Genomic DNA, 14,214 nt, shown 5'->3' with positions numbered 1-14,214 from the left:
CTACCACTGTTGTCTATGAACATTTTTATATCATATAGTTAGTACACTTCATTATATACATGGCAGTCAATGTCTTATTTCCGATAACAACTCAGCAATAAGCCTCTTGACATTTCTGCTTTGATTATATTTTTCATTTCTTTCTAAGTTTGAAGTCTAATCACTGTTAAAAACAGGCTCTACTTATGGCTGCCTAGAAATGTCTTCCAAATTGATAATTAATGCCCTTATAGAAACATATTCCAAACATTCCTTAACAGGTATGAAATTATTTTTGGACAAACCTTTTTGCAGTTTACAGCCTTAAACAAATCAAGATTTTCCCCCAACCAAATGCACTGCTTAACCTATACATAAATGATTTTTAGATCGACTATTCGAAGAATAGGTGGGCTATACTACTCGCTCCAGCGTCGGCGTCCTGTTAAAGTATTAGGGCAAGTTGGGATTTTCACTTATAAGTCCAATACCCTACATTCAATTGACTTAATACTTTATAAGTTGTTCAGGGCCATCACATGATGAGGTTAGTTAACTCCATAGTATTCTTTAAACAGATTATGGCCCCTGATTGATTATGGAACTTAGATTAAAGTTTTAGGGCAAGTTGGAATATTTATTAATAACTTCTATATCTTTTGTTCAAATGACTTAATACTTCACACAGTTGTTCAGGACCATCACACAATGAGGTTACATAACTCCATATTATCCTAAATACAAGTTATGGCCCTTGATTGTCTTAGGTAAAAGTTTTAGGGCAGGTTACGTTTTAGGGCAAGTTGGGATTTTCACTGAAAACTCCAATACCATTCATTCAATTGACTTAATACTTCACACAGTTGTTCAGAGCCATCACAAAATGAGGTTAGATAACTCCATATTATTCTTTACACGGATTATGGCCCCTGATTGACTATGGAACTTAGGTTAAAGTTTTAGGGCAGGTTGGGATATTGTTTCATAACTTCTATACCCTTCATTCAATTGACTTAATACTTCACACAATTGTTCAGGACCATCACCCAATGAGGTTACATAACTCCGTATCCTAAATACAAGTTATGGCCCCTGATTGACTTAGGTTAAAGTTTTAATCAAATAGAGTTAAGGGCAAGTTGGGATTTTAATAAAAAAAAACTTCTATACCGTTCATTAAATGCACTTAATAAAATTCAAAATTATTTAAGACCATCTTACAACAAGAAACATAACTCTATTTTAAGCCTTAATGCAAATTATGGCCCTTGATTTTTTTTTTTTTTTTTTGGAGTTTTGTCTAATTTCCTTCTTAACCACATTTTCATAATGGGAAATCAAGTTATTTAAATGACTTGCGTCATTGTTTGGGCGGGCTGGTGGGAGGGCAGCATCAAAGTCAACTTATGTATCGAATAATTTCAGTTAGGTTTGACATAAAGAGACCAAACTTGGTATTATTACATCGTTATTGTATTCTAAGTCAAAGCGGCGTAGTCGAGCGCGCTGTCTTACGACGGCTCTTGTTGACATATTGTAATCATTTTCACTCATTGCATATTTTTTCTGCTACAATGTTATAGCGTTTTCATGTGTATCATTTAGATTCATTGTTTTCACATTATTACTTCACTCATGATTCAGTGCTTATCTCATTTCATGTAAATTTCTTTTTGTTCAATTGTAAATAATGACAAATGCTAATCAAAAGAGTGTGATAATGGATATACTCTTCCTGTCATTCATGTTATTTGATAATTGTCAGCTGCGTCATCTTCCATGAATTGCATTACTTTCACTTTGCCTCAGATTTAATAGTATGTGTGGTGGTTTTATGTTGTTGCTATTAGAACAGGTGTTATTTTGATAAGCCAAATATCCTGTACATTATCATTTCGCCAAAGTAGTTCATTATAGATTCATATAACACTACAGACTGGTTAATTGTAATGGTAAACAATTTTTCAATTCTTTTAAAAGAAATCCATCCTTTGATATAGCCTTCATATTACACCATTGTTTCCTAGAGCTTTACCTTGCATTTCTGTCATTCAGGCATGGTTGAAATACATTTCAAGGGACTAGACACCAGATGATACCATTGCAAGATGAAAAATAACTGTCCAAAACTGATGTAATTCATATCTTAGTGTACATTTTAATTGAGTTTTTGGTCCGAGTAAATTCCATTTATTTAAAAAAAAGCTTCTGAGTGTGTCTTGTAAAAATCACAGGACCCCTACATGCTATTCTTTAGTGTATACACATAGCTGAGACAGGGATAGAAATATTTATTTTTTCATTTACAATATTGCATGTTTTTTACCTCATACTATTACTAGCCCTAATTCATAAGTTCAGTCTGTTTTAAGGAAAAATTGAACTTTCTGATTTTGGTACTTTTGGTTCACCCCCAACCATATGATACAACACAGACCACCACGAGCATACAGATACAACACAGATCACCACGAGCATACAGATATAACACAGACCACCACGAGCATACAGATACAACACAGATCACCACGAGCATACAGATATAACACAGACCACCACGAGCATACAGATACAACATAGATCACCACGAGCATACAGATATAACACAGACCACCACGAGCATACAGATACAACACAGACCACCACGAGCATACAGATACAACACAGACCAACACGAGCATACAGATACAACACAGACCACCACCAGCATACAGGTACAACACAGACCACCACGAGCATACAGATACAACACATACAACCACGAGCATACAGATACAACACATACAACCACGAGCATACAGATACAACACAGACCACCACGAGCATACGGATACAACACAGACCACCACGAGCATACGGATACAACACAGACCACCACAAGCATACAGATACAACACAGACCACCACGAGCATACGGATACAACACATACAACCACGAGCATACAGATACAACACAGACCACCACGAGCATACGGATACAACACAGACCACCACTTGCATACAGATACAACACAGACCACCACGAGCATACAGATACAACACATACAACCACGAGCATACAGATACAACACACACAACCACGAGCATACAGATACAACACATACCACCACGAGCATACGGATACAACACAGACCACCACGAGCATACAGATATAACACAGATCACCACGAGCATACGGATACAACACAGATCACCACGAGCATACGGATACAACACAGATCACCACGAACATACAGATATAACACAGATCACCACGAGCATACAGATATAACACAGACCACCACGAGCATACAGATACAACACAGACCACCACTTCCATACAGATACAACACAGACCACCACGAGCATACGGATACAACACACACAACCACGAGCATACAGATACAAGACAGACCACCACGAGCATACAGATACAACACAGACCACCACGAGCATACAGATACAACACAGACCACCACTTGCATACAGATACAACACAGACCACCACGAGCATACAGATACAACACAGACCACCACGAGCATACAGATACAACACATACAATTACGAGCATACAGATACAACACATACAACCACGAGCATACAGATACAACACAGACCACCACGAGCATACGGATACAACACAGACCACCACTTGCATACAGATACAACACAGACCACCACGAGCATACATATACAACACAGACCACCACGAGCATACGGATACAACACATACAATCATGAGCATACAGATACAAGACAGACCACCACGAGTATACCGATACAACACATACAACCACTTGCATACAGATACAACACAGACCACCACGAGCATACAGATACAACACATACAACCACGAGCGTACAGATACAACACAGCCCACCACGAGCATACAGAAACAACACATACAACCACTTGCATGCAGATACAACACATACAACCACGAGCATACAGATACAACACATACAACCACTAGCATACAGATACAACACAGACCACCACGAGCATACAGATACAACACAGACCACCACGAGCATACGGATACAACACATACAACCACGAGCATACAGATACAACACAGACCACCACGAGCATACAGATACAACACATACAACCACTTGCATACAGATACAACACATACAACCACGAGCATACAGATACAACACAGACCACCACGAGCATACAGATACAACACATACAACCACTTGCATACAGATACAACACATACAACCACGAGCATACAGATACAACACAGACCACCACGAGCATACAGATACAACACATACAACCACTTGCATACAGATACAACACAGACCACCACGAGCATACAGATACAACACATACAACCACTTGCATACAGATACAACACAGACCACCACGAGCATACAGATACAACACAGACCACCACGAGCATACAGATACAACACAGACCACCACGAGCATACAGATACAACACATACAACCACGAGCATACAGATACAACACAGCCCACCACGAGCATACAGATACAACACATACAACCACTTGCATACAGATACAACACATACAACCACGAGCATACAGATACAACACATACAACCACTAGCATACAGATACAACACAGACCACCACGAGCATACAGATACAACACAGACCACCACGAGCATACAGATACAACACATACAACCACGAGCATACAGATACAACACAGACCACCACGAGCATACAGATACAACACAGACCACCACGAGCATACAGATATAACACAGATCACCACGAGCATACGGATACAACACAGACCACCACGAGCATACAGATACAACACATACAACCACTTGCATACAGATACAACACATACAACCACGAGCATACAGATACAACACAGACCACCACGAGCATACAGATACAACACATACAACCACTTGCATACAGATACAACACAGACCACCACGAGCATACAGATACAACACATACAACCACTTGCATACAGATACAACACAGACCACCACGAGCATACATATACAACACAGACCACCACGAGCATACAGATACAACACAGACCACCACGAGCATACAGATACAACACAGACTACCACTTGCATACAGATACAACACAGACCACCACGAGCATACAGATACAACACAGACCACCACGAGCATACGGATAAAACACATACAACCTCGAGCATACAGATACAACACAGACTACCACGAGCATACCGATACAACACATACAACCACTTGCATACAGATACAACACAGACCACCACGAGCATACAGATACAACACATACAACCACGAGCATACAGATACAACACAGACCACCACGAGCATACAGATACAACACAGACCACCACGAGCATACAGATACAACACAGACCACCACGAGCATACAGATACAACACAGACCACCACGAGCATACAGATACAACACAGACCACCACGAGCATACAGATACAACACAGCCCACCACGAGCATACAGATACAACACAGACCACCACTTGCATACAGATACAACACAGACCACCACGAGCATACAGATATAACACACACCACCACAACCATACAGATACAACACAGACCACCACGAGCATACAGATACAACACAGACCACCACGAGCATACAGATACAACACAGACCACCACGAGCATACAGATACAACACATACAACCACTTGCATACAGATACAACACAGACCACCACGAGCATACAGATACAACACATACAACCACTTGCATACAGATACAACACAGACCACCACGAGAATACAGATACAACACAGACCACCACGAGCATACAGATACAACACAGACCACCACGAGCATACATATACAACACATACAACCACTTGCATACAGATACAACACAGACCACCACGAGCATACAGATACAACACATACAACCACTTGCATACAGATACAACACAGACCACCACGAGAATACAGATACAACACAGACCACCACGAGCATACAGATACAACACAGACCACCACGAGCATACAGATACAACACAGACCACCACGAGCATACAGATACAACACAGATCACCACGAGCATACAGATACAAGACAGACCACCACGAGCATACAGATACAACACAGACCACCACGAGCATACAGATACAACACAGATCACCACGAGCATACATGAAAAAGAACAATTCTTAAATGAGTTACTTAATGATTCACGATATTCCCGGGGGTTAAAGGACAGATTTGTTTAACATCGAGTAACACGATCATGCAGTTAACAACACAGACCACCACGAGGTTTCATGCAAACATGTATATTGATCCTATGAATAACCAAGATATGCCCCGTGTAGGAGGGACATATATGCCTAACACCTAGCACAACATGCAAACATGTAGAATCATCGTATGTGTTATATGTTCATACCCTTGAAGGAGCTTCACATCTCTCTTACACCTAGCAAAACATGCAAACATGCACAAAAAATTTAGGTGTTATCTATGTAACATAGTTGCCTGTGTTATATTTGTGTAATTAATTAATTGATTTAATGAAGTCAAATTAATGATGCATGCTATATTTGATTGATGATTACTTTTCTGGCTGACTCGGAGTGTTTTGGCATGTGACTTCATTTTCTTCAAATATTTTACATTTTCAAATTATTTGGAAGGAAAGATTAGCTAATACATGTCGCTTTTATTTTTAATAATGATTTCTTTATTTGTTCACAGATTTAGTACAATGATGCTTTTTATTATGAAACTCTATGACCACACAGTTTTAAACCTTTTATTTCATAAGGCCGACTGTGTGTGATGTTCATAGTTTCAAACAATGACTGTATTGTGTCTTTGAATTTTTTTTGCATTAGGTGCTCTGAATTGTATTCCTCCGTCTGCAGATAGAGTTGGGATCTCTAATCATAGAAATACTTGGGGTTTGTTATTATTTGTATTATTGTTAAGTTTCCTCAAGTTAATGTTTACTTTGATAAGATTTATCTTTTACGTTTTATCTTTACTTAGGGATAAGAGTGAGGTTTGTGCACTTAAACTGGTTTAAACCCCCAGTAAATTTATATTATACTGACCGTTCCAAGGCGGTACCTAACAACTCTTGATAAACGCCCCTAGTTAGTGTTGTTTTTATAGAGTGTATATGTACTGAGTTGTTTGTGGATTTTTTTTGCTGTTGTTCCATGTTTATGGATTATGATTTTTTGTGTTCTGTGTTTTGAGATTACCCTGGACCATTAAACGGAGTTTATATTTCCCCAAATGAATGCATAATTTTATAAGAACTACCATTAACGTTCTTTTAACTATATTCGGGATTGTTGGGATAAGAGTGAGGTTGTGCACACAAACTGGTTTAAACCCCCAGTAAATTTACATTTTACTGGCCGTTCCAAGGCGGTACCTAACAATTATTGATAAACATACCTAGTTTTCTATATATTGTATGCATGCGCTGTGCTGCTTGTGAAGTTTTGTGCCGTTCTTTCATGTTCCATGTTTGTGATGTTATGTTCTATGTCTTTAGCGTTCACCCAGTGCCATTAAACCGGGTTTATGTTTAAACGTTTTGCCACTGAGCTTGTTTCTGTAGCTTTTCGCATAAATATTATTATTTGTTATGGTCTTCAAACGTCTCACCTTTGTATAAAAGACGACACTATTAGTCAAATACATGAATGTTTACATTTGGCTCTTATTCAAATCACAAAACTAAAATGCTAAGGACAGAGTTTCTGATGCAATTGTACAACGTGACTTCGTATGTAAACACCACGTGTTAAGTTATGAAGAGTTGCCAGATAATTTGGGAACTTTGTGTACTTATTAATAATAATTGTTACTTTCGGAGAAAACTAAATTACTGTAAAATCAAATTTGAATATTTCTAAACTATAATCTATTAAAAGGAATTTGATTGTCGTTTTGTATGAACAAAGTAAGAACCCGAAAAATCTGTCGTCCCAGCTGAGATGTCGACTGACATTAATTATTTGTGTATTAAGTGTTTTAGAGCAGAGAAGGAAAAGAAAGGAGGATTAGAGAGGAGTTAAAATGCATTGTTCAGCACATTTAAAATGTTTTTAGAATTTTTTCTGTTAAAAAAGATAAATCTTGGACTTGGAGTTTGGTATTGCACATTTAAGATCACCCCGTGACATCTATGCAAGCTCTATGAAGAAGCTGTTAGTCTGTCTTTCATCTAGCACCACATGTCTGAAGATATATATCGACTATATATGCTTAATAAGTTAAAGATCATACTTGATTGCTCACTCAGTAATACAGTTGATTATTTCTATAATTGGTTAAGGTATGCTTCCATTTCGTTAGCATATAGTAAATGTATTTTCAAGTTTTAGTCTTGAGCTTTAGCAAAGTTCTATAAATTATATACCACGGGGTAGGGAATTCAGATTTACAATATATACTTTCAATGTGGTTTTCTCCTTTATGCTTGCACTGCTCTAGGAATAAACTTAGTTAAATGGTCGAGTAGCATTTCAAGTAATACGGAAGAACATATATCCTTTATCATTATCAACTAATATATACCTCAGATATAACTCGTATTCGCGCACATACTCCAACTTCTTGGGTAACTGGGTTATTTTCCTTCGTATTGCTATGTATTTGTGCAGAAGTTAAGAAATATCCACCCCTGCGTATGAAAGTCATAAGCTTATGAATATGGTAATGATTCTTATTTCCATATAGTACCGCTACGGTTAATTGGTCTAAGTATGTACCTTTGTAAATAATTTCTTATACTCTCTTTGTTTAAGATATGATCGGAATAGAAGGAGTATTGTGTGTACTACAATTGTGCTCACATTCTCTTAAAATAGTTGATAGGCAGAATAGAATAACACACTGGTATACAATTTCTTGCTTTGATGTACGTTTTATTCTGCTGCTCATTGGCTACACCGAATCGAAATGGTGGGTGGGATATTTCTGTGAGTTGGTCAGTCAGTCAGTGAGCGGGCGGGCAGGTTGTGTCGGTAGATTGGATGAGTACACGAGTAGGCTTGAGAGCGAGTATGTGGGTGCCATGCTATCATTCATACGATCTCTTTTACAATATCACCTGGATGGAACCATCGCTCAAGCCGTTCAGCACAATCAGTGCTTTGATTGTACTTGGGTAAACAAGCGATAAGGGTCCGTATTACTGAAGCATCAAAAGGCAATTTTAAAGTGTTTGAACTTAAGCGTTAAATCTTTAATTGATATATATCTTCAATACAACAATAAACTTGTGCATAAAAGTGGTGTTTTGATTTCTTCTATATAGTTTATATACAGTATGCAATATACATTTAACATAGCAGTTTCATTCCTGTTGAATAAAACAGATAAGGCAATTTTTGTATTTAAGGAAATGGTTCAATTTTAACTTTAGATTTTTTTTATACGACACTAAATCAGATTGAATTTAACCAGGAAGACGGAAGATAATCCTGAAGTATTTGTTCATATATGTATTCAGAAACTTTAAGTGGCTGCCACATATTGTGTTTTAAAAGATAATACGCTTTTCATTATCATGCATCAATTAAGTTTATTCACAGCAATATTCCATGACAGTCAGAAATGAGACTAGTGGCCGTCGCTGACCACTGCCCCAGTGTGGTTTAATCAAAGAGATCATGACCACTGTTCATCATGTGTCTATGGACAAAAGTCCACAGGTAAGTAATGAAACCTACCGTTGACAATTGATTGAATCAAAATTGTATTTTATATATTAACTTTGTAAAACATTAAAAAAAATATAAGATACAAACGAAACAAGTGTTAACAAACAGAATGGATAGTAATTAACATAACACGCCTAATGTTTCAGATAAATACGTATTGTTATTTAAATATTACCTCCCTTATATTATCTAAATAATTTCAATTGTATTTAATAGTTGGTTCCCTTTATACGGGCCTCTATGTTTGACGACATCTTCGCGTACTAGTTTAGGTAAAGATTTTTTAACTCATATTTATGAACAAGCCCTGAAGAGCCTTTTTAGCGATGTACATATAGTACATAGAGTAAGCCATATATTATTAGGTCATTATATCATTGTGTTACTGTATATTTGATATTAACACTGAGACTAGCTTGTGTTTTATTTGTATTCATTAACCATTATACTATTTTTGTATGGATTACAATTTTGAAAAACACCATAACAACGCTACTTTTATGATATGATATATTAAAGGGAGGTTATAAAATTTAATTTTACTGGGATTATATTGCAAGTTACTAATTTGTTTCTTTAATAACATAATGACTTTATCAAAAAAGCTCTAATTGATAATTGCAAAATAAATGAAACTAAAAATTGCAATACTTTAAGATGAAACATTAATAGTATTGTCTTGTAGTAATAATAGACAAATTATCTTAATAATAGTTTTCTAGTTTTATTTGCAATATCGGCAACACAAGAGCCTTTGACCATGAACAAGTGACATAAAAATATTAAGTGAGATGCACACAGACTACAAGAATTAAAACAGTACATACAACAATTATATATGTTCTAATACAACAATATACTTGAAGGTACTAAACTTAGAAGCAACTGCATCAATGGAGGCAGACCGCCTGTACATAGCATAGTATATGAATTTAGCCAAACGTCTTAAAGTTACTTACTTGTATAACTAAGTTTGCCATGCCAAGAAATCCTATCCAATTTTCGATTAAGAAGGAAACCCCTGTATGCCAGCATATATCTGGATTTTAGCAGCATATGCATAATGTTCCATTCCGTGGTTTTGTGCTAAGGATTAAAGGGCTGATTTGGTTCTCCATGCAATTTTTATCAGTTATCTGCTAACAGCTAATTCATTGAAATTTAATGGCCATTACGACCAGCATGAATTGCAGGGGAGCAATGATTTTAGTCCTTTTTGTGGAACAATCTTTCTTTTGTGCATGATTCTTAGGTTTAACGCTTCATCTCATTTTGTTCATCTCGACACTTGTCAAACATGAAAATTTCGACTATAAAAAGTATAATTAGTATAATTAGTAATTAACTAAGCTAAGCATTACATCATTACATCTTTGAAATTGTTTATAAACAATCTCCTTGACAACAATATTTAACTATCTTAACCACACTCTTGAATTATGTTTAAAAATTGAAAACATCAAGTACAAATGTACTAACTATATTTCTTAGTTCCGCAACAGCTAAATATTTTTATATAGCGCCTTTAGCTAAGATCGTGTCGTTTAATTTAACAACTTGATTACGGAATTGTTCTATAAGAGGCTATTAGGATTTGGCCGGCGTAAGGATGTATTTTGACCCAAATAGAATCACGACCCCCAGTCATTATTATTAAGTAAAAGTGACCCGCGAGTCAAACTTATCGACTACCGGTTCATAATGCTATTAAGTAAAATGATACAGGGAAGTCGTTTACCTGTAGATGTCGAAAATCTGCTTAAGGGTTCATTGTACTTCGCGCCTTCGTCATTTTAAATAGATAAATTTAGGGTCTTCGCATTGATACAAACAGCTTAGTTCCTTCATTCACAGCAACATATAGTTAATTATCGCGAGATTAGCAGCATCAGTAGTAGTCATATGATAGTTAGTAGAAGGAATAGTAGCTGTTGTTGTAAAAGTGGCAACAACAACACTTCCAGCAGGAGCGACAGTATTTTTAGGGGTATCATCATCGTCATCATCATCATCATCATCATCATCATCATCATCATCATCATCATCATCATCATCATCATCATCATTATCATCATCATCATCATCTACGATTTATACGTGATATCTTACTAGATCTTTCACCTCGATTTCAAGAGAGTGTGAACACAATCGTAGTCTGGAAAATGCAATTCTATATTTATCGTTCATATCAATTTCCAGTTATTTCTCGAATTTAAAATCTTTCTTAAATTGTTTAAAATATTCTCATGAGAGACATTCAAGAACGCTTACGAGCTGTTGAGGATGGTGAACAAGTTGCGGGTGACTGAGATTCTGTCAGGCACACGGTAGACCGCCAAAACGACCCTGACTTCTGCATCATTGCGACTGGGATACAGAAACACGACGGCGAGGATCTTCTCGAAAAGGCTAACAACCTAATACGCGCGTTGGGCGAAGAAGTTCGAACCCGTGTGACAATAACCGGAACAGCGCGCTTCCCAAGCAAGATCACAGGGAAACCCGGCCCAGTGAAAATCAGCTTCAGCGATATTCAGGAAAAGGTGCTTGTTCTCAGAAATAAAATGAAAATAAAAGACAGTGAGAATAACCGCAATATTTTCATTAAGAGCAGTAAATCTCAGGCAGAACGATTGATAAAGCTTAACGCGAGGGCCATTCTACGTCAGCTCCCTCAAGGCGCCAACTTTCGGATTGACGCGAACGGACGGATCCGTGCTAGTCCAGACCAGCAACCTGCTGCCCCACGTGATCGTGACTAGGAGGGCATCCGTCCCATCGGATCACCAATCCATATTGTACATACTAACGTTTGTAGTTGGACAATCTCTGTTTGTGAAACTCATTTGCCGGACAGAAATGTGATTGTATTTGAAGGTTACTCGTGTTTTGGATTTAATAGAGCTGAAATACACCGTAATGCCCCTAAAGCGTCTTGAACCGAAACAGACTGTGCGCCCAGGGGTTTGAAATTGACTATAACATGTGTACTTGTAATTGGTCAAGCGAAGTGAAGGAGATCATGATATACATAGGGCTTATAGACAGTTTCAATAACAAATCACCTGTTGATCTCTCCAATGTATAACATCTAGTGCGGAACCATTATATAAACATTTCATTCTTTGCTGGCCCAATTACGTACTGGTATATTACCTTTAAGAATAAAAACTGGGCGGTATCTAGGTGAACCTGTGGAAGCAAGACTTTGTAGGCTATGCGATGCACAAGAGGTTGAGAATTGGTGTCATTTTGTATTGAAGTGCTCATTGTATATACAAAAATTCCATGCTTTGGTCCTGTGCTTTCTGGATATCATTTCACTAATCTTACTGATGTTGAAAAATTAGCGTTTTTAATGAAGAAGTACACTATATGCGTAGCATTTACACTTCTTTTAGTATGTCTTGTGTCGTTTAAGTTTGTATTAAACATATGTTTCAACATTGCATAAGCGACCAAGTATCCTCATTTAACCGAAGAATGTTAGATTTGCAGAGTGTCTTGCCCCTGGTGCAGCCACATCAAGTGCTGGTTTTGCATTGTAGAGGGATGCATGGTGACAATGGGACAGAAGCCTTCATGCTACTGTTGAGATGGGTCAAATCCTACCTGCCTGAGAATCAACAGGTCTATCTTCAATGTTTACGTGGAGGTGCCTATGTTTTGAGAAAATGGTCAGATGCATTCTCAAGGCTCTACTGTAGATTTACCCTCCTGGTTTCAAGATTCAATGCGGACCAGATAGAAGCACTTAGAGCAGTACCAAGACATCGCCTTCTGTTAGAGACGGATGCTCCGTATTTTCCGCTAGAAGGGAGGGACTTTTCGTCACCAAGTATCCTAAGATACACAGCAGAAGCAGTCGCCTCCTTGAGGAAAGAAAATCCATTGGATTTGATGCGTCAGGCAGCAATGAATGCGGATGACCTGTTTCAGTGTCCCAAGTAAAGGCGAAGACGGTCAATGGAGCTAGCTGTTCCAGCTCGAAGAGGATAGTTAGATTAAATTGAAGTGCATCTTTGGATGGTCGTTTCGACCTATCTTCAATGAAAATTGTGGGTCGTTTCGATCCAGATAGTGTTTTTTTTTTGGGTCCTTTCGATCCAGGTGAAAGAGGAGGCACCAACGTTCAAACCAATCGGTTTCGAGGGGCTATTCCTCAGGCAATTCAACGGACCATTATAGGTGTTGCCATAGCTAGAATGTCGGTAACTTTGTTAAAAAGGGGTTACGTCTTAAGTTTGTCAAGGTTTTCCCCCAAGGTCAAGGCTTTTCAAATAAAGTCGGGGGGAGTGTTGTGACGGCTGTCACGGTAAATAGTGGTATGTAACCTCAACCGATAGCGACGAGCATAGTTTCATTATGCCGGAGAGATAGGGCGCGTTTTAGAACCGCCATTTTGTAGATAAATGGGATTTTAGCCTAGTTTAGCGTATACTTAGTGTATAGGTGAATTACAGCGTGTGATTTATGTATATAAGTTAATGATGTATATATAAAATTACATTATTGTTCATTATGTAAAAACTAACGTTATGGCATTATGGTGTCCAAACAGCAACGTATGAACGATTGAATT

The 14,214-nt window shown here is 37.7% G+C and overlaps 2 protein-coding genes and 1 non-coding gene across 3 annotated transcripts; 2 read left to right on the top strand and 1 right to left on the bottom strand.

The window, feature by feature from the left end:
* Window positions 1-521: 521 nt before the first annotated feature.
* On the top strand, window positions 522-6,105 carry LOC128219518 (LIM domain-containing protein A-like). Its single transcript, XM_052927329.1, has 3 exons — window positions 522-526; window positions 2,589-3,729; window positions 4,543-6,105. The coding sequence occupies exons 1-3, from the start codon at window positions 522-524 to the stop codon at window positions 6,103-6,105; spliced, it is 2,709 nt and encodes a 902-aa protein (XP_052783289.1).
* Window positions 6,106-9,518: 3,413 nt separating this feature from the next.
* On the bottom strand, window positions 9,519-9,647 carry LOC128220819 (U8 small nucleolar RNA). Its single transcript, XR_008258859.1, has one exon. It is a non-coding gene; the product is annotated as a U8 small nucleolar RNA (small nucleolar RNA).
* Window positions 9,648-13,184: 3,537 nt separating this feature from the next.
* LOC128219517 (D-aminoacyl-tRNA deacylase-like) lies at window positions 13,185-13,583 on the top strand. Its single transcript, XM_052927327.1, has one exon. It carries the CDS (start codon window positions 13,185-13,187, stop codon window positions 13,581-13,583), a length of 399 nt encoding a protein of 132 aa, XP_052783287.1.
* The last annotated feature ends 631 nt before the right edge of the window (window positions 13,584-14,214 follow it).

Source organism: Mya arenaria, chromosome 15 (genome assembly GCF_026914265.1).
Source record: "Mya arenaria isolate MELC-2E11 chromosome 15, ASM2691426v1".
In the NCBI taxonomy this organism is placed as follows: domain Eukaryota; kingdom Metazoa; phylum Mollusca; class Bivalvia; order Myida; family Myidae; genus Mya; species Mya arenaria.
Note: the sequence above shows the minus strand (reverse complement) of the source record. Positions and strands in the feature narration are given on the sequence as shown.

What these genes read in the sequence shown, in the direction of transcription:
- LOC128219518 (XM_052927329.1), top strand. An exon ending in TACAAGACAGACCACCACGA is followed by an intron (nt 3,730 to 4,542) that starts GTATACCGATAC and finishes TACAACCACTAG; the next exon opens with CATACAGATACAACACAGAC.
- LOC128219517 (XM_052927327.1), top strand. Translation starts at nt 13,185, where the DNA reads ATGCATGGTGACAATGGGACAGAAGCCTTCATGCTACTGTTGAGATGG.